The sequence below is a fragment of the Sinocyclocheilus anshuiensis genome, unplaced genomic scaffold (assembly GCF_001515605.1).
Source record: "Sinocyclocheilus anshuiensis isolate Anshui unplaced genomic scaffold, SAMN03320099.WGS_v1.1 scaffold835, whole genome shotgun sequence".
NCBI classification, from domain to species: Eukaryota; Metazoa; Chordata; class Actinopteri; order Cypriniformes; family Cyprinidae; genus Sinocyclocheilus; species Sinocyclocheilus anshuiensis.
This window is the reverse complement of record NW_015546045.1, coordinates 789-20,826: the sequence shown is the minus strand read 5'-3', so window position 1 is coordinate 20,826 and position 20,038 is coordinate 789. Positions and strand designations below refer to the sequence as shown.

The 20,038-nt window shown below is 39.7% G+C and overlaps 1 protein-coding gene across 1 annotated transcript in view; it reads right to left on the bottom strand.

Moving 5' to 3' along the window:
• Window positions 1–16,946, bottom strand: part of cygb2 (cytoglobin 2) — a 36,591-nt gene extending 19,645 nt beyond the window's left edge. The window contains exons 1-2 of the mRNA XM_016500133.1: window positions 16,446–16,946; window positions 5,285–5,516 (exon numbers count right to left, since the gene is read on the bottom strand). Coding sequence (XP_016355619.1) covers window positions 5,285–5,516; window positions 16,446–16,726 — 513 coding nt within the window. The 5' untranslated portion in view covers window positions 16,727–16,946. The remainder of the gene's footprint in view (window positions 1–5,284; window positions 5,517–16,445) is intronic.
• Between the last annotated feature and the right edge of the window lie 3,092 nt (window positions 16,947–20,038).

Here is a 20,038-nt window from a genome sequence, read left to right as displayed (position 1 = left end):
TCTCTTTTAAAGCTTTAGAAGAGATCTCAACAACATCCCACACTGTGCTCAGATATTTCTCATTAGCTAGACTCTGGATCTCTCACATTTGTCTCCTCAAAAGTTTTAAAGAAGACCAGGAAGAGTGATAGAGTTTTTGTCTCAGGAGACAAGTTTGAGAAGCAGGAGACTCAAGCAAAAATCTCCATTCGATCTTAAAGTAACCTCATTTCTGTCTAGGATAAATATTTGAGATGTTAAAGACATCTCACTTTTGATTTTTCTTTCCTATGGGGCACTGTCTTGTTTTTTTTGTTTGTTTAGTTTTTTTGAGGTTTTGAATGCAGTGACGCTGTTCCTCTCAGAGAAACATAAGGACTATCCTGATATTACATGATCCCCAGTGGATTTCGGATTAAATGTGGATCTGCAAGGGAAGTTAAAGATGCAGCCTGAAAAGGATTTTTAGGAGAAACATCTGAGACACTGTTGAGACTAAAATGAGAAATACATGAGAATCACAACTAAGTTTCCTGAGGTTAGAAAAAGCAACCACTGAGCAATAAAATATTCCTATATTGGAGTCTTGATAGAGATTACAGCAAGACAATAAAGAGATATTCTATGTTTCTTCCACCACATTCTCTGTTTTGACTATTCTTTTTTTTCTCAAATATTTCTCATGTCTCATTTGTGTCTACTGCCATTTCTCCTAAGGAATTTTAGGATAAACATCTGAAATGCTGTTGATACTAAAATTAGAGATATATGAGAATCTCATCTAAGTCTCCTGAGCTTAGGAAATGCAACCACTGAGCAATAAATGTTTCCTATGGGATGAGCCCTACTTCAGAGGAAGATCTCCAGTACGTTCCAGTAACAGCCATCGCGGACCGCAAGGGAGCCCCAGGCCAAGTTATCATCAGCAGCAAGGCTATGAAAGACCCTTATTTTATGACAAAGTTGAGATATCCGCTTTAGCCCTCAGCTGCATTTGATGTCTCAGTGACTTCTCAACCCAACTACATGCGTCAATCAAAGGATGACAGCAGCCCAGGCGGGAACCAAGATTGACAGAGGGGTGAGCAGTATTACAGGTACACTTCACCGAACATCAGCGGTCGGAAAACAAATGGTAGCTGGAGATTAGGGCCAATCTTCAATTCAACTGTCAGTGGCCCATAACAACAACACAGTGACATCTGTGGACTACACAGCCTGGACACCATACATAAAAGGACTCATCGAGGACCAAGAAGTCAGTGTTTTCCTTGACATTGGCGCTGGTTTGTCGCTCATTAGTGAAGCCTTACGTCAGCGCATCCCTGCACTGAAACATCGCCCCTTACTGAAAAGTTTCCAGGTGGCGCACACACTGACTGGACAACATAAGACATTTTAGGCTCATTACCTCTCACATTACGTCTTGGGTCACACATATTCAGTATGAACATGTATGTTGTAAGAGACTCTAGACAGGATGCCCTTCTTGGTTGGGACTTTTTCAAAACACATGGTGCTTCAATTGACACAGCCTCTGGTACTTTTATGTTCAAGAATGACAAAATTTCTCTTCTCAGTTCCTCACATGCATTGCCTTTTTGCTGTAATGTGTTCTTGCACTCACAGGTCTCAGTCCTGCCCTTGACAGAGATTGTTGTTCCTGCCTCAGTAGCATGTGCCTCAGAAACAAGTCAGCTCCATGGTTTTCAAGGTATTCTAGAACCGAATGTGACAGTTGACAAAGATTTAGCTGTTGCTCGTACAGTAGCTTCTCTAATTTTTAAAATGGGCTCACTGTACTGTAGTTCATCTACTAAATCCTACACACCAAGACATTGAGCTGCCAAAACAGACCCATTTAGCTCAATTATACACTGTGCGTAACATGCCTTCTGATTTCTATAGGCCTGTGGATAGTCTTGTGGCTCAGGTAACCCCTTCGTGCCAAATACCTGATGTTCACATGGGTACTGATAATCGTACTCCCAATGAGGTAGAAGTAGTTAACTCCCTCCTATGAGAGAACTGTAATGACTTTAGCACTACCCCTACAGATCTAGGTAGAACTGATTTAATTTAGCATAGCATACACACATCCTCTACGTCCCTTCTGCGTCAGAGAGCATACTGCACATCTCCTGTCCTACGAAAGGAAATCCATAACCAAGTACAGAAACTTCTTGATGCTGACTTAATTGAGTCTAGTCATAGCCCATGGGCCTCGCCAGTGATACTTGTCCGTAAGAAGGATGGATCTTACAGATTTTGTATCGATTATAGACATTTGAACTTGATTACTATCAAAGATGCACACCCAATTCCACGTGTAGATTACAGTTTGGACGCCCTTTCTGGAGCCACCTTGTTGAGCACTCTAGATTTGTCAAGTGGCTACTGGAAGATTCAAATGGATGATGCTAGCAAGGAGAAAACTGCCTTTACTACAGGTGATTCCCTCTATCATTTTAAGGTCATGCCAATGGGCCTTACTAATGCCACCTTTGACAGAGAATAGTGGGCTATTGTTTGGTCCGTTAGACATTTTTCACACTACTTGCAAGGGTGCCCTTTTGTGATTGTTACAGATCATCACCCCTTGTTAGGTTTAAAGAAAATGCCTATCGATCGAGATCCAACAGGACGTAGGGCATGTTGGGCACTGGAGCTTGATGTGTATAATTGGGTCATCAAACACAGGAATGGTGCAAGGCACACAAATGCAGACTCACTATCTAGACGCCCAACTCAAAGTTATACCACTCCTCAGCCTACGTCTGATCCCTCAATGCCAGGCAAGCCAGAAAATCCTTTAGTCACAGCCCCTCTTACTGCTCATTCTGTCATAGACCTTTCTCAGACTTTGGCAGTCAATATTGCACAGTGTCAAAAAGACGATGTCACACTGAGGACAGTGAGTGAGTGGTTGGAAGACGGAAGGAGACCTCCAGCTTGGGTTTGAAAGAAAGGTTCAGCAGAGCTCAAAGTGTACTGGAGACAATTTGATAGACTGCATTTGCAGGATGGGAAAATCTACCGTTTTGCCTGTAACAAACCAAAAGAGTCACCTACTCTTCATGTAGTCATTCCCAGCAAAGCTGTTCCCCAGGTGTAACAGTTTTTACATGGACATTCCATTGTAGGTCACCTTGGTCATTAAAAGGCACTTGCAAGAGCCAGAGAGCATTTCTACTGGCCATACATGGCTAGAGACATAAAGAACTACTGTGTGTCCCATGCCAGTCTAGATCTATGCCAGTCCCACATCATGTAGCTCCCCTGCAGACTATTCATGCCAGTTGTCCTTTTGAAAAGGTGGCAGTTGACATTACCGAGCTTCCTGTGTCACCATGAGGCCATAAATATGTCCTTGTTCTCCAAGACTATTTTACCAAGTATGTGAATTTGTACCCTATGAGAGACAAAAGAGCTGTAACGGTTGCACAATGTATTTTTGAACAGTATGTCACAGAGCATGGTGTTCCTGAATGCCTTCATACAGATCAAGGCCATCAGTTTAAGGCAGATTTAATCAAGGAGTTGTGTTCCAAGTTGGGTGTCACCAATACTAGGACTTATCCTTATCATCCTGAGGGAGATGGTTTAATTGAAAGATTCAATCCCACCCTGAAAGATCAGTTAAGTAAATGTCTATATCAGCATCCTTTCCCACATTTTGATGGGAATCACGAGGTCACCCGGAGCAGCTAAGAAAAAGTTCAGAAATAGTGTAAAAGATGCCAACATTTGCAGCAATTTTGCCTCATTTTGCCTAATTGCCAATTTATTATATTTGCAGATTTCAAGATGAAGCTAGACCATGGGGTCCCGATCTAAACTCACCATCTCTTAAGTGGAAGAATGTAATTGTATCTAGAAAATGCTTTAGACCACAACAACTACAATCTCAAAACTCTGGCCATTTGATTATACCTAGAATATCAAAATCAAAACTATGGAACAATCTATCTAGCATTGTTCAGGAGGCAGACACAATCTGTCAGTTTAAATCTCTCTAACCTTGCAAAAACATAACACACTATCACATTTCTATAATTCAAATCCTTTGAAGGATTGTTAGGCTGTATTAATTACGTCAACCGGAACCAGGAACACTTCCTATAACACCCAATGTACTTGCTACATTGTAAGAAGAATGGCATCTGTGTTAACTTTAGTCTCTATCATTTTTATTACAAGGTCACCGTAGCCACCCAGATCCAGTCCATATCCAGATCAGATGGTCACTGCAGTTATCTGGATCCATTCTGTATCTAGTCTAGATCGTGGATCAGCACCTAGAGGCAACCTCTATAGCCCTGAATGTCAGAGGAGACCATGTCAACTAGACAAGCCCTAGGGACAGATCCCCAGCGAAGACCTTGTCAGCTATCAGCACAAGACCACGAGAACCAGACGAGTCTTCTGCTCAATATATCTTGTGTTGCAGCCAGGAATTAAACACACCATGCTGGTTTTATCTGGCCAGAGGAGAACTGGCCCCCCGACTGAGCCTGGTGTCTCCCAAGGTATTTTCTCCATTTCTGTCACCAATGGAGTTTTGGTTGCATGCCACTGTCGCCTTTGGCTTACTTGGTTGGGGACACAATTTCTGACAACATTGTTGACTTGATTGCACAGACATTATTGGAAGAGAACTGAACTGAGCTGTACAATGACATCTGTGAATCAACAATGAACTGACTTTAACTGAAAAAACTTTTCTATTGTTCTCTTGTATTATCAACACACCTTTTTCCTGTTTAACACTGTAAATCTACTTTGACACAATCTGTATTGTATAAAACGCTATATAAATAATGGTGACTTGACTTGACATCAGTTCTGAAGTTGTATTTAATTTGCTATATGAATTCAAGATTCCCCAGAGCCTGGAAAAATTCATCACCTTAATGCACATTGAAAACATGCTTGTTCATGTTTTCACAACAATTAGAGTAGTTGAAAAAGTAAGTAAGTAAGTAAGTAAATAAATAAATAAGTAAATAAATTCATTTTAAAAGGTAGCATGAAAAGAATAATTACAGGTCTATCTTGGCTACTAGCAGACATGCAGTATCCAGAGCAACGTACGGGAAACTCAGGACAAAGAGTGTTGGAGTGACTTGCTCAGTAGTGATGAATGAGGGGAATGGTATTTACTCTTTTAATTTATGAGTTATCATTTATTAAAACAAAATTCTGACCTTGTTTTAGCATGCCAAATCTTTAATCATTTGGCTACCGCAATCCTAACACTTTATGCCAGTGTGCAAAATCCTTATCTTAATCTTATCTTTCTTACTTTGAAGTACATTGGCTCCACTTTGTATTTGAGTGCATGTGCTTTTCCCACTAGCCCCAGAACAGATGAAACCTTCTCTGGGTCATGAAGGTTCTCCACAACTGTGTTGATGGCGTTCATGACACGGCGGGCATGTTTTCTCAACTGAGAGCTCTTCTCCATCTCCTCTGGATCTTCCATGTCCTGGAACTGACTGAAGTACTGCTTTGCTGAGGGGAAGTTCACAAAGAATCTGAGGAACACAGAAAAAGAAAACAGCTAATATTGCAACCAGAATTTAGTGAACTTCCAAGTGAACATTTCAGTGGAAAGATTTCAGTGGAGTTTTCTTATCTAGCAGTATTAGAAACTGTGGCTTACATACTTTTCATAAAAGACAAAATGCATTATAATTGCTTTAATATTGTGCCTTTAAAAGGGATAGTGTTTACTGATACACTATCCTAGCTCTCCTAAATCTCTCCCTAATTCGATGAGGCACACCCACAAACACAGCATCCTGCTCTGACCAATCAGCATCCAGAAATCAGCACACAAGCCATTCCCCGACACTCACAGAGACTGTAGGCAAGTTCATCGGGATGTGGAGACAGATGCAAAAGATTTCAGCAGCAACTTCGATGCGGTGTTGCACACACACACACACACACACACACACACATTGTGTTTCAATGTTTTATGGGGACATTCCATAGGCATAATGGTTTTTCTATTGTACAAACTGTATTTTCTGTCACCCTACCCGAACCCTACATCTAAACCTAACACTCCCAGGAAACTTTCAGTATCTTTAGATTTTCAAAAAACTTAATTCTGTAGGATGTATAAGCTTGTTTTCCCATGGGGACCTCTATGTAGGTCCCCAAGGTGACACGAGTCCCCATGAGTCAGTATGTATTAAGGTTTCAGTCCCCACTGGGATCTAAAAACACACGCACACGCACACGCACACACACACACACATCAATACACCTACAAACTAAGTTAGTTGAGTGTGAATGGTACAATATTAGAGTTATTCCCAGAAATTACGACAGTTTTCTTGCAGTCTCTAACTGGACATCCTTTGGTGGGTCAGTACCAAGAGCTAGCAAATTATTTTAAATTTGTTACAAAGGTATAGAAGATTCTACACCATGCAGAGAATGAGGCAACTGTGCAACTCAGGATTAGACATTTTAAGGAGGGAGAATAAGGATATTAGCAAAGCTCATGACAACCTGCTATGTACTCTGCAGATGTTACAACATGAAAGGGTGCTTAGGACAGGACCTTTCTCAGCTAAAACAACAAGTGAAGCAGCTAAAAATTCAGTTGGAGCAGTAACATCCACCACGCATCCAGCTGCAAGCACAATCTGATTAAATGAGCTTCAGGCCTATACCAGCTCCATATCTAATGTCCCATAGGGAGCAACAGACTGAAGACAACTAATTAAGCCCTCTGCAGCACCCAACCCCAGTAGCTCCTGTCAGTATTGTTGGAACACAGTTCTACTACTACTTTATGCCACAATGATCTCATAGATCAGAGGTGCCCTAACAGAGTCTGTAAACTGTCTGTATTGGGTCCCCTATGACTCTGCCAGGCACTACCAAACGCCACGTCAGTCAGAATCAGAAAGAGCGTTATTGCCAAGTGTGCTTACACACACAAGGAATTTGTCTTGGTGACAGAAGCTTCCAGTACACAGACAGGTTGACAAGTTACAAGACACAGATAACAAAATAAAAAGAAGCGAGTAGAAATAAATATGTAAAAACGGTAACACTTTAGAATAGGGAACACATATTCACTATTAACTAAGAGTTTTCCCTGAACAAACTCCTAATTTGTTAATAGTTAGTGAGGTAGTTGTTAAGTTTAGGTATGAGGTAGATTAAGGTATCTAAAATACGGTCATGCAGAATAATGCATTAATATGTGCTTTATAAGTAGTAATAAACAGCCAATATGCTAGTAATATGCATGTTAATAAGCAACTAATTAATAGTGAGAATTGATCCTTCAAATAAAGTGTTACCGTAAAAACAATACACAATAGACAAAAATACAGTTGACAGTATATTGTATGTACAGATGTACGATATACATACTGTATATAAATTATATAAAGTATATAAATTATGCAAGTGAATGGGGATAGATGTTAGATATATTAAAACAATAACATACATATAATAAATATAAGTATAGATAGTTGGGTATCGCACATGTTTTATTGCACAGTGGGGAGAATATTTAAATGTTCATGAGGTAGATGGCCTGAGGGAAGAAACTTTTGGTAACACTTTCTATGAAGCCCGTATTTATAATACATTATAAGGGTATTCTTAAGGCATTGTAATGAATGCATAATGCATTATAAAAAAACGTATAATATGTTATATCAACTCATGAATAATCATAACAACAGTTATAATACATCATAATACTTACGTATTTGTGGTTATAAGTTTAAGAGTATGATTATTTATAACACACAATGAACACCATATTAAATCTACTTTTCCAGAATAATGGACTGTATCATATCTTTACATTGTTTATTTAAGATCTGCACAGTATCTTACTACAGCTTGTGAGTGGTTAGATGTTGAGTGTTATTTGAGTGTTTCCTGTGGAGCTAATGACCGCTTTAAGTAAAGTAGCATAAGAAAAATGGCAAGATATGAGACTTATAATACATTATAACTATGAGAAATATAATCCATTGTAAAAGTGGATGCAACGTGTTCATTGTGTTATAAATCATCATACTCTTAAAAGCTATAACCACAAATAAGTAAATATTATAATATATTAAAACTGTTCTTATGAATATTCATGAGATGATACAACATATTATAAGGTTTTTTATAATGCATTATGCATTCATTATAATGCCTTAAGAATACCCTTATAATGTATTATAAATACGGGCTTCGTAGAAAGTGTTACCAAACTTTTCCTATGTCTGGCTGCTTTGGTGCTCAGATGTCAACAGAGTGCAACCTAAAAATGCGCTGCAGACAGTGCAGCAACCGACTACTCATAGCCGTGGACAACATCAGTCTTGGGAGTCCAGAGAATCCAAAGTCTGCTCGAGATGAGGCTGCATGAAACAACCTCCTTTCTGCTCAACACCAGGAATGGGATTTTTCTGGAAACCAAAACAGTAAGGGCTGAGTTTATGGTGTTGAGCAATATGCACTCCTCATTTGTGTGTCAAGAACACTGCAGAACTCAGAGCACCTAAAGAGGCAGTCTTATTGCAGCTGAAAGCCACTAAAAGGAGACTGGCCAAAAACCCACAATAAGCAGACGCTTATATTGTTGAAATTTCAAAACTGAAATGAGCAGATGGTGTTAGGAAACTGCAACAGAATGTTGCGACAGACCTTCCTACTCCTGGCACATCCCACATAACATGGTGCAGCACAATGGGAAAAACAGGATAGTTTTAAATTGCTTCCTCTAATATTGAGAAACAAAAAGAACAAAATCCGAATGAGCTTCTCCTCCCTGGACCAGTGTTGGGGCCATCTCTGCTTTCAGCTGCTGTCAGCAGTGACATCAAGGGAATGTTCTACCAAGTAAGATTGCTCCCAGAAAACAGATTGATATGCTTCCTCTTAAGAGATCTCCAAATACAAGAACAACCTAGTGAGTTCTCCCCTTCAGCACCACATAATGCTGCATAATTTTTGCACTACAGAAACATGGTACAACAGACATATAAGAATCCACTCTGGGGCTCCTCTGGAATCATCGTACCAACACCATCTCCTAATATCATGCAGCGGAACGTACTGAAGTTACTATGTGTAACATATACAGAATTCAGAACCTGTTCGTCACGAGAATAATGAGGACTCAAGAGCGAAGGCAGGTAAAAGCAGATAGTTTATTAGAAAAGGTAACGTAGGCAGTCGATTCCGTTCTCAGTGACAGGACCAACACACACGTACTGCAGGATGACTGGGCAGAGAACAGGAAAGAAGCACGAGGCATGACTTTGACTAGACAAGACTTGACAAAATGACAGATAGCTGAGAATGCACAGACACTTGGTGTCATTCAGTGGGCAGGAGAGCCAACAATAAGAAAATCACGCTAACCCCTTAACTGTCACCCCCCATTTTTTACAGACATAAGTTTGGTATCTTTTTAAAGAAGAAAATCGGCAGATTATCGCAAAAGTGGAATTTCTAAAAAAATATATGATTTATGATGATTACTAAAAGATTTGATAGAGAAAAAGGACAACAACAAAAAAGAGTGCCAAGCGTCCCACAGGTGGGACGGTGACAGTTAAGGGGCTAAAGAGAGAACAGGTGTGGGATAATCAGCGTGAGTGCCAAACGCAATAGCGGACAGCTGAGCCTAAGTAGCAGTAATGAGGGGAGAGAGGGAAATGAGAGGAAGAATCAAACCTGGCTCATGACACTGTTAGGTTACCTCATTCCTTACACAACTCAAGGCAAAATCATTGTGCACAGTCGTGGCCAAAAGTTTTGGCAGTGACATAAATTTTGTGCTTTGCAAAGTTTGCAGCTTAAACTGTTGTGGTGTTCATTCACATTGTTTCTAGAAGATAGTGTAGAGTGATCAGATGCATTTTAAATAATTGCTAAAAGCTTCATTGGCCAAAAAAATTAAATTTTCACAAAAATTAAAAAAAATTTAAATCACTGTTTTTTGATCCTGACACCAAATTGCTTATTAGCATGCATGTTACTAAAATATTAGCCATTTATTAGTACTAATTAAGCACATATTAATGCCTTATTCTACATTACCTTATTCTACATCCCTAATCCTACTCAATACTTAAACTTAACAACTACCTTACTAACTATTAATAAGCAGCAAATTAGGAATTTATTGAGGGAAAATTAATAATAGTGAATAAGTGTTCCCTATTCTAAAGTGTTACCAGACCAGCTAACATTAATTGACTAATCATATCAGCATGATTGTTCGGAGAAGAAAAGGTGAATGCTACCATGAGTCCTGTGTTGTGCCAACAGTGAAGAATCCTGAGACCATCCATGTGTGGGGTTGCTTCTCAGCCAAGGGAGTGGGCTCTCTCAAAATTCTACCCAAAAACACTGCCATGAATAAAGAATGCTATCAAAACGTCCTGCAAGAGCGACTTACCAGAGCGAATTGCAGAGGTTATGAAGAACAAGGGTCAACACTTTAAATATTGACTCATATTTTTTTGCCAATAAAAGTCTTTAAAGCTTATGATATGCTTATCATTGTTTTTCAGTATACCATAGAAACATGTGGAAAAATAATCTACAAATACTGAAGCAGCAAACTTTGCAAAACACAAAATGTGTCACTGCCAAAACTTTTGACCGTGACTGTAGTATGGGACAAGAAAGGGGTCTAGGATGATCCACACTTGCCCATGGAATTACTACAAACCTAGGCATACCTTCCACAAGTAACCCAGCTGATGACTTAACATGTGGAAGGAGTCCACATGATCTTACTGAAGTCACTGGTGCCAGGGACCCCATTTTCCTGGAAGATCCACCTAATCTGTGGCCCAGCATAATGATCTATGTTCATCGGCATAATAATCTGGATAGATAGTGTTAAATTCAAACTAAGTCAGCTGAGTGTGAGTAGTCACAATCAAAGGGTTATTTCCAGAAAACATTTGGTGGATCAGTGCAGTGAGCTGGCAAATAACTTTAAATGGTAAAGGAATACAATTATTTTATGTATTACATTTGTGTTTTAATTATATGTAGAACATTATGAATATACATTGTTAGTATTTGTAGTAGTGATAGAATGTTTAAATTCATACTACCCTCAGCAAGACACTAAAAATGTTCTAAGGCCCATGATAACCAAATCCATCACTCTTCGTTAACATTTTGCCCATGGGTAACCTTCGCAGCTGAGTAGAAATAGAATATTTATGCCTTTGAAATCCAGAGAGCACAAGCTGCATAAATTACATAGACACAAGCCAATAAATGCAAATTATGAAAAATGATAAACTGGAAGACTAGGAAGAAGTAATTAAGAGAGAGAGAGAGAGAGAGATTTTGGGCAATGAAAGGCAGTGTGGTGTATGACTGCAGTACAGAGCTGAAGTAGCTCTGATGAGAAGGATGTCATTAAGTCACAGCAGGGAAAATGAGAGGCAGGTGCACAGACTGAGAGAGGAGAGAGTTCAAACACAACCAGAGCTTCAGCTCTGTTGGTTTAAGAGCCTCAGCACTGATAATGAACAAACCCTAATAATCAGAGTGCAAATCTGACATAAATGACTGCTGCTCTGTTTCTGTTTTCAGTTCCACAGTAGGCGTTAAAATTGTCAGCTTTGTGTCTGACAGTATCCTGTTAAACCACAAATGAATTTTCAAACTTGCTTCATGCTACTTGCTTAAACTTCACAAAACTAGATATTTAGGTGCAACATACAAAACATTAGTACGGAATGTTCATATTTGCAACGATTGATAACTTTTAGAAAACGTTTAGCCAGTAGAGGTCTTCATTTAGCATAAAACTACTGTTTACATAGAAAGTTATTTTAAGACACTGAAACTAGGCAACGGGGATGTTCCTGTGGAATCTCAGTAACAGCATACTTATTTCAATCACTGAGGTATGGTCCTATAACTCATCCTCTGAATGTCTGCATGTATATTTCAGTTCTATCTTCAGTAAAAACAGTTTGCTAGATTGTTTAGTGTCCATTGTGTGAAAATGAATAAGACTGATTCATTTTGTTGGGAGATGTTGGTGGTCTAAACGGGAATTGAGTTGTGAGTGGTGCTGCCCAACAAATAGGGTAATGGAACAGTAGCTAGCTCTCTAGTCCTTAATGAGGATTACGAATTATGGAATCCATATTTAAATATATATGCTGGTAACTGAAACCCTCCTATGCAGCTATATTAATGAAATACACATTCATATTAAAAATAGAACCCACACAATTATGTTGAATTACTTTTTACTTTGAGTACAGTAACCAAACACTGTAAAAATAAATCATGCACATACAATGCACACAGGCTAAGCACAAACACATTACTGTAAAAAATATAAAAACATTGTAAATGTGCAACAGTGAAATTCATTAACAACTTGAAACATGTTTAAGAAATAAAACAAATTTCAAAATTCAAAACATATTGAATTATACACAGGCCCATAAAGCCTTTGTCTTTTTGGACATTGTGGACATTGTGTATACAAAACATAGTAACTGTCCATAAAACTAACAGTTCTTTACTAAAGCCTACTCATTTTTTTATTACCAGGTTCCAGGCACACAGAGATACCGCTTTGCTTGTTGTGCTTAAAGAGGATACTCTTATGCGTGCATCTTCCACCAGATTAGTAGGTTTTCAGAGAGTAGGTCAGGAATGGCTTCCCTATACCTTGCCCCTTCCTCTTTTGCCATTTCAGTCACAGTTTTCTTTGATTCTGGGGCTGCTGCTTTATAAGCTGGTCCAAGGAGATCCATCAGTGCAGATGTCTTTGGCTTCTTGGGTACTGTGGGGGCTTCTGCATCTCCTACATCATCACGAGGACCCAGGGAGTTGTCGTTCTGCTGAACAGGCACAGTGACTTTACCACAAGCACCGTTACTTCCTTGCTGCTTAAAGATAAAACAATTAAAAATCTCATTTAAAATATATTAATAACAAATTGTCACAAAGAAAATGCCATTTGGAAGTTCTAATCAAAATGAACAAAAAAACACATTCTACACTGATACAACTTACATTCGGTGTTTTCATTTACTCCAACCGAAGTGACGCACATTCATTAGCTCTGCCGCACGGACCATATTTGCTGCATTGTCGGTAACCAGAGCTGGTTCTTTCTGGGTAATATTCCACTCAGTTAAGGCCTCATTCAACAATGCTGCAATGTTCCTTGCTGTGTGGCTGATGTGGACAGCCCGGGTTTGAGAGTCCAGTCACTGGCGATATAGTGACATGGCGCTGGCTTCAATTGGCTACCGTGACCTTCCGCCGTGATCCTTTTTTGTTTTTGCGATATAGTGACATGGCGCTGGCTTCAATTGGCTACCGTGACCTTTCGCCGTGATCCTTTTTTGTTTTTGTTTTGTTTTGTTTTGTTTTGTTTTAAGTGGATCAACTTGAATGATGGCAACATCTTCAGGACGAGAGGCAAAGTACAGATAATATTCACATACTCTGAAGTAAAGCACACACATTAAGAATCGATTCAGGGATATCATTTCGTAAAATTGATATAATATAAAATATTTTTTACCCAGCCCTACTGAATATGTATCAATGATCAAGTCTGTTGAAACAGGTATTGGTAACAATACTTCAAAATGCTTTATGTTTGTGTAAATTATTTGAAATTATTTGTTGTACTGAGAAAGCATGAATGCACAGCCTACAAAATATTATAGTGGTGTACATTTAATGTTATTCCTTACTGTTTATGGAAAACCATAGTCTTGGTGTGATGGATATGTTATTAACACTATTAATTACAGTATGTATTCCCCATGGTTGTCCTAGTAACCAGTTTTAATTACAGTTTTAAGATCATCGCCTCTAGCTTTCTCTTAAAGTTGATGCTGATTGCTGGAGATTTTGAACCTATAAACACATCACTGCATAGCATCACTGTGCATGTGATGTGATTTTAACTTGGTTTAACTGATGAGGATATTATGAGTCTTTCTGCTGACAACTGATGTTTTTCCTGTGAATAAATCTATTAACCTAGTATTCCTTTTCTCAGAGTCCAAAAATATACTGCTAACTTCATGTTGACCTTGATTCACTTCTCTGGATGCTCATTTATGCCACTAAGACAAACAGGAGACATTATTAGCTTTAGCCTTTGGCCAGTACACTAAAGGGCATCCTGGATCCCATCACTGGAGATGAAAATGTGTGACAGCTCATAGCTGACCATGCGTAACCTCCGCAGCTGTCACTTCGCTCTCTTAGAAAGACATTGAGCCCAACAGTGTGCTCAAGAGTATAACAAATGCTGCACTGTTCAGTGAGATTTAACATGGTTCATGCAAGCTGCACATTTAGCCTGAAAGATATGAGCACTGTGCTACCATGTCAGAATACGGAAAGTTGTAGCTGTTAAACCCAGTGTTTTTGCTGCCTTCCTCCTTGAGCAGTAGGCAACACTTTGCATACTTGACAACCCTTAAGTGTGCAGCTGGAGGATAACATCTTATGCTTATGCTTGTGCTTGTGTAACTCTCCCTCCTGAATCTGAATGAATTTATAAGGACGGTTATCTAAAGGCTCATTAATATAATCCATATTAGGAATAACATGTTTTTTGTTTTTTTTTTAATCAGTGCTGAAAGGTTTTACATATCTTATTGATTAATAATCCAAATAAAATCATTTAAAGCTCTGTGCTGGATGCACAGTCATTTATGGTATGGACTAGTACTAAACAATATGTCAAATGCTTCATGGTTTAATCACTTTGTTTTGCAGAGATGATGTTCATAGATTATTGTTAGACAATGTTTTGGCCTTATGTCAAGATTTTCAAACAACAGTCTATTCACGTAACAAGAAACAAAATGTTTTGTCTTTGGGACATAATCCCGTACACTGCAGCACACTAAAGACAGTATTTTGCCTCACTTAGGTTCATAAATGATGATGTGTAACATACATAATATTAATAAGAACATTTAATATTGTGTGTAAAAGTATGTGAAAACTACATGTTGTTACACAATTATGCATGAAATTTTAAAATAGCCACCAATTCATTTTTATTGTCAAGTGATTTCAAGAAGAATTGTCTTGAGAGGCTGAAGGAGTACAGCCTCAGAACAGTATGAATATTGAGGGTTAAATGAATAAAATCAGCTACATGTACATAAATGGTAATTATAAATGTATTTCATTTAAAATAGGATGTTAACATTCTCATTGTAATCTAAAATGTTTCTTGTATTATAGTTGTTCAAATGTAAACATTTAAATCTGATCTGGTGCATATGTTTGAACAGTTCATAGACTACTCAGACAGGACACAGTCTACAGTTTTTATAAAGTTAACATAGAGAAAGCTGAATGATGCATACCGAAGGTGCCAAGGAAAACAATTTCTATGTGGCCAAAAGGAGAGTGAGAGACATTATAGAGTGCCAACACTGGTTACTGAAATCCACAGATAAGACACACACACAGACACACACACACACACACACACACACACAGTCTAATGACCTAAAATCACAAAATTATCCCTGACAGTTGTCTTGGCAACCTAAAGCATTCTATTTTAATGAGTCCTGTAGGCATTGCCTACTTAAAATGTATGTTCGTATAAGTATGTGCTCAGTTATATGTATATGTATTAATTAATTATGTTTTTAATAGATATTTTTGTCAAATCTGCCACTGTTTGTTCTACACTGGCATGTACAGCATTCTGACAGAATCTACAGTATTACACTAGAAACCATACAATGGTATTGCATGGTTTAGGAAATACTGTAGCAGATGTATTTCTATAACTGCTATATTCAATTAGGTGAGTGTTAAAAATAGGAGCTCTAAAGAAGGATAGATTTGCTCGATGGTGTGTGTTGGAGAAGCTTTCACAATGAGAAAAAGCATGCGGAAAAAGATGTCGTGGAACATCCGTCCATTATCAATCTAATTTAGAGAATGCCAGCTCTGACAGGAAAAAAAAGAAAGAAAAAAAAAAAGAATAAGATTTTAGGAATACATTATCTATATTTCTTTTCAAATCATGTATTTCATGTATGTCTTTATTGTATCGTGTTTTATGCCAGCGGCTTTTCCCTATATGCTAGAATAACCATCATGCACATTTAATCTGCTTGCCAAGTATTCTTCTCTGCCCACCATACAGCTTCACATGCTGCATTTTCAAATGTACAAGAAACACATCTGATAACAGAAAAAAAGACATCATTATAAAATAAGATGATTGCAAAAACTGGAAGAATGTCTTTAATGCTTTTGAAAAATACTGATTTTGATAACTGCAAGCCTCACGTTTCCAAAAACACATTAAAGACTACAAAGATTTTGACAGAAAGATGCAAAATAAAAAAAAATAAAAATAAAATTACGCCAAAAACAAAAAACACACAAGACTCCTATTGGTTGATTCTTTAGTAAATTTACTGCACCTGATCAGTATAGTGACGCCCACATCCTCACAGCTCTCGTAAACACGCGCCCAGGTGTCCTGAATGATGCCCCGCTCCACATCCGTCAGCGGCTCTGGTCTCTCCCTCCCCTCCGTCTCTTCATCCTCCCTCTCTTTCTCCATGCCACAGACACACCACGAGGTACTTGCGCCTGAAGCAGGCACAGATGATGGAATGAGAGGTTGTGGTGGTGGAGAGGAGCGACGAAGTTGGCGGAAGGGGCAACAAAAACGCAGGGCAAGAGAGTAGAGAGTGTGCATCCGCCCACCTCTCACCCTGTGCCCCTCACTCCCTTGAGCAGGCAGGATGATTTCACTTCAGACAATCGTTCGATGAATATATCTGCTGTCACTGTTCTCTCTCTCCTTCCATTTGCTTTTCCGTTGCTTGTCTTCCGAGCTGCTCAGGTCTTTGTCTACCCTCTAACACAGATGTTCTCTATGCTTGGAACTTCTGGATTTGAAATGACCTCAGATATGGAACGTGGGGAAGAGAGGGAGGGAGCTGAAGGGAGGTGACAGGGAGGGAGAGAGAGAGAGAGAGAGAGAGAGGGGAGGGGTTAATTTCCTGTTACCTATCAATCCTCTCCAAACTGTGCCTTTACACACAGAGATTCCAGATACATACAAGCACACACGGCAGGTATAATAAGAAAATGTAATACAATGTCTATAACACAAAATAAAATTAGGGCTGCCCCCTAATAGTCGACTAAACGTTAGTCGACGAGAAGAGGCTTGGTCGACCAAAATTTTATTAGTCACTTAATCGCAGAAAAAAAAATCCACAGGAAGTGGTGAGGTCACACAGTCCGTGACAGACAGATCGTTAACGGCTGGTTTTTGTGGTAATACAGTACATTGGGCAGGACATCCGAATGCTGGCCTATCATTCATCGACCTCAAATATGGCTATTCATCTGAAAGATGTATGTAGTTGCAACTTTACATGGCCACTCAATCTAATGTTAGAGAAATGTGCGCTACTGAAGTGTCTGTGCAGAGTGTGGAAGCTGAAGAATAGCGCTCACTGAAGGACAGAAGGAGGTGCTAGTGTGCTCACTTGCTCAAAATACTCCCTCATTTTTGCTCATACAGATAGGAGGAATACATCTTTAGAATCTGTAAAGGAATTAAAGCAAACAGGATGCGCTTTCTGCCGTCTTGGTCTCTGTGAACTTGAGTGCGAAACTCCGTGTATAGGCTATCTTTCCTTTACAGACATAAAAAATATCTATAAAGACTGAAATCTCTACTTTTAATGAATCAATTCAAATAGAAAACAAATATTTTCAAATTATGTAATTTGTATGAAACATGCATACAGGTGCATCACTGTGGAGAGTGGAGGCTAGTTTATCAATACATTTTTAAAATGTTAATGCAGTCTCTTTGCTGTTTTTCCCAGACACATTCATAATTATTATTTCTGCCGGTAAGCTGTGGCAAGCTTCTTTTTTTTTTTCCGTGCGCTTGAGCGCTTTATGCAATTAAAGGCTCGTTATTATGATGTATTTGGTTTATTAATAAATGTGCTACTAATAGTCGACTAAAGCTTAAAATGAACGATTACTAGTCTACCATAAAAATATTTAGTTGAGGGCAGCCCTAAATTAAATACATACTATTTTCAGTACTCTGTGATTGCAATGTAATTGTCACGATGCACACACACGAGGAACGAGGAGACGCTGGAGAATACGTTTAACAGGACTTTATTACCACCAAGGAACCAAGGGAGACGAACACAGGAAGACGTTCACAGGAAGACGTTCACACGAAGACGTTCACAGGAAGACGTACAACAGCGGACAGAGAACTAGGGACTGGGAACACTTTAAATACACACAGGAGGAGGGGATGACGAGACACACCTGGGATCAATGAACCGCTCCTCCATATGGGGACGTGGAGGAGCGCACGGAAAAAAAGGGCAAAACAAAACCTTACAAAAACCGGAAATCAAATACGGGGAAGGGATGCCGCTTACAGTTCGGTCCGCTGTTCTGTCACGATGCACACACACGAGAATCGAGGAGATGCTGGAGAATACGTTTAACAGGACTTTATTACCACCAAGGAACCAAGGGAGACGAACACAGGAAGACGTTCACAGGAAGACGTTCACACGAAGACGTTCACAGGAAGACGTACAACAGCGGACAGAGAACTAGGGACTGGGAACACTTTAAATACACACAGGAGGAGGGGATGACGAGACACACCTGGGATCAATGAACCATCATGGGGAACACCTGGGACAAATTAAACATGGGAAAGGAACACCTGGGGAGCAAGACCCAGACAAAACATGGAACAGAGTCTGACAGTAATACTAATGTCACCCACCCCCCACTGCTGATTAAGGCATTTACAAAGAAGTCAAGTCAAGTCACCTTTATTTGTAAAGTGCTTTATACAATACAGATTGTGTCAAAGCAGCTTTACAGTGGCAAACAGGAAAAAAATGCAAGTTTGTCAATAATGAAAGAGGACAATAACAAACAGTCATTTTTCAAGTTCAGTTTTCAAGAAGAAGAAGAAAAAGAGCCGTAGCGACGATCGCCCGAGATGTAGGTGGGGATCAAGAGGCCACAGGGCGAGCTGGAGTGACTGAGGAAGTAGGCAGAGCTTGCCAGAGCCGAAGGGGTGGAGGGTCGGAGAGTAGCAGATTGCCCGCAAGTCCACAGCGAAGGCGTGGCGACGTCCGACCCAGGTGGGGCCGATTGACCGAGGGAGCCCCGCGAGGCTGAATGGCCAATGGCCCATGCTGGAATTGAGGGTGGGAGGAGCGCAGGTGCAGGAGTCAGGAGGGCGGGACAAGGTGGAGCGGAGCCATCCGAGGCCAGGGGCGGAGCCACAGGCTCCTCAGGTCCAGGAGACTTAGACTCCCGGCAGGCCCGAGCTGGAGCCCCACCACTGAGAGGAGGTGACACTGTGGGACTGACGGGAGATGAAGACGACTGGACAGCCTGAGTGGCTGAGGGCTGAGGATGATGAAGAAATACTCAAAATCCAACCAAAAATCCCACTCCACTGTAGGGATTTCTATCATATACGGACACTACTGCTATGCCCCTATCAGCCATCATGAGGTTTGCTAATCACCCAGCACATGATTCCAATATTCTGGGTCGACTTCCTGCCGGTCTTGTCGTCATCCACTCAGAGGAGTGATTAAAGATTAATCCAATCAGGAGACAACAAAGCTTTCTGTGTATCAGGACTGGAAAGGTTCGTTCACAACATATAGAAACCACGATGTCTTGTGACCACCAATGGATGGAACTATTATGTCCAAACAGGAAAAGGATGAGTAAATTAACTGATGCCCTCAGGCCCGCAAACACGGGATCTATACAGCGTGACTGTCACATGTCTTGTGACCACCTGCTTCCTGCCCTGACTGAAACTCCTTTTGTCACAGACAAAGAAACAGAACGTACACAGACAATCGTTTAAACTCATAAGTAGTGAAAATGTATCCACTGTATGTGTTATGCCGTATATATATATATATAATATGTTTGATGTGTTTATTGTAATCTATTAAGTTTAATCGATATTTTATAA